This window comes from Myotis lucifugus, unplaced genomic scaffold, assembly GCF_000147115.1.
Source record: "Myotis lucifugus unplaced genomic scaffold, Myoluc2.0 scaffold_525, whole genome shotgun sequence".
Lineage (NCBI taxonomy): Eukaryota > Metazoa > Chordata > Mammalia > Chiroptera > Vespertilionidae > Myotis > Myotis lucifugus.
The window spans coordinates 32,878-34,237 of NW_005871573.1; the positions used below are offsets into that span (position 1 = coordinate 32,878).

Sequence of the window (1,360 nt, forward strand, 5' to 3'; positions counted from 1 at the left end):
CTGGCGGTGTCTGCAGCTGGATGACGGATGGACGGACGGACGGATGGACGCTCTGCCTCCCGGGGCTGAGCACTTACTTTCCCAGGTAGAGTTCCGACAGGCTCCTCAGCAGGCACACCGAGGGGGGCACCGCGTCCAGGTGGTTGTCGTTCAGGCAGAGGACCTCCAGGGACTCGCTGAGGAAGGCCGGGAAGTCCAGCGGGCACGCTGCGGAGACACGGGGAGAGCGGAGGGCGCGTCTGAGATGGACCCGGGACCATCCTGGCCCCGGGGGCCACGTGGGGGTGAACTGGCCCCACCTCAGAGTACGACCCTCCTGCCGCCGGCCCAGGGATGCTAATTCTAGCGTGCTGTCCACCAGGTGGCCTTGGAGATGCGGCCAGGATGGGGGAACAAGGCCCTGGCCGGTGTGGCTCAGTGGATAGAGCCTCAGCCCCGGACTAAAGGGTCCCGGGTTCGATTCCGGTCAGGGCACGTGCCCGGGTTGCAGGCTCCATCCCCAGTAGGGGGCGTGCAGGAGGCAGCCGATCCATGATTCTCGTCATGGATGTTTCTCTCTCTCCCCCTCTCCCTTCCTCTCTGAAATCAATAAAAATACATTTATCACAAACAAACAAACAAACAAACACCCCACAAGCCAACTCTCTCGCATTTAAGCGATTTCATTCATCCGGGTCATGACGCGATCAGCATGACAGTCACATCCGACCTGTGTCTTCAGGGCCCGGAGTGTGTGGGTGGAGAGAACCTGGCTCCGGGCCTGGGAACCCACACTGAGGGGAGTCAGAGGCCTGGGTTTCGGCAGAATCTCTGAAACGCCTTACCCTCCCTCCTGAGGCCGGGGCGGGGTGGGGGTGGGGGGGGGTGCCTGCCCCGGAGGGTCCCTTTCAGCTCGAATTTTTCAAGCTGAAGCCGCTGCCCAAAGCCCTGCTGCCTGGGTCTCTGCCAGACGAGCAAGAGGGAGAAGCCAGACCCTCTTGTTGGGCTGAAAGGATGCTCCCTTGCCCTCATCTCAGCACCCCCCCCTCCATCCGCCCCCCAACTCTGGCTTTTCCCACACACGGAGCTGCAGTCAGTGGGAACAGGGTAACCTGGCTTCTGAGGCTGCTCCGGGGGAGACGATAGCGGAATACCCAAACCGGTGCCCGGAAGGAAGGCCGCCTGGTTAGCGACAGTGTTGAATGGGGCGCCGTGCAGCGCCCCCTATGGGAACAAGCATGCAAATGACGTAGAGATGGCTTGGTACGGGACTACCCTGTTGCATACGAAAATGTTCAAAAAGCCTTTTTTTTTTAAAAAAAAAAAGGTAATCTTTTTTTTTATTTTATTGATTTTTTACAGAGAGGAAGGGAGAGGGATA

General features: G+C 59.3%; 1 protein-coding gene across 1 annotated transcript in view; it reads right to left on the reverse strand.

Moving 5' to 3' along the window:
- LOC102430688 (leucine-rich repeat serine/threonine-protein kinase 1) overlaps window positions 1-1,360 on the reverse strand; it is a 46,576-nt gene that overhangs the window by 23,551 nt on the left and 21,665 nt on the right. Inside the window, exon 11 of the mRNA XM_023745232.1 lies at window positions 78-207. Coding sequence (XP_023601000.1) covers window positions 78-207 — 130 coding nt within the window. The remainder of the gene's footprint in view (window positions 1-77; window positions 208-1,360) is intronic.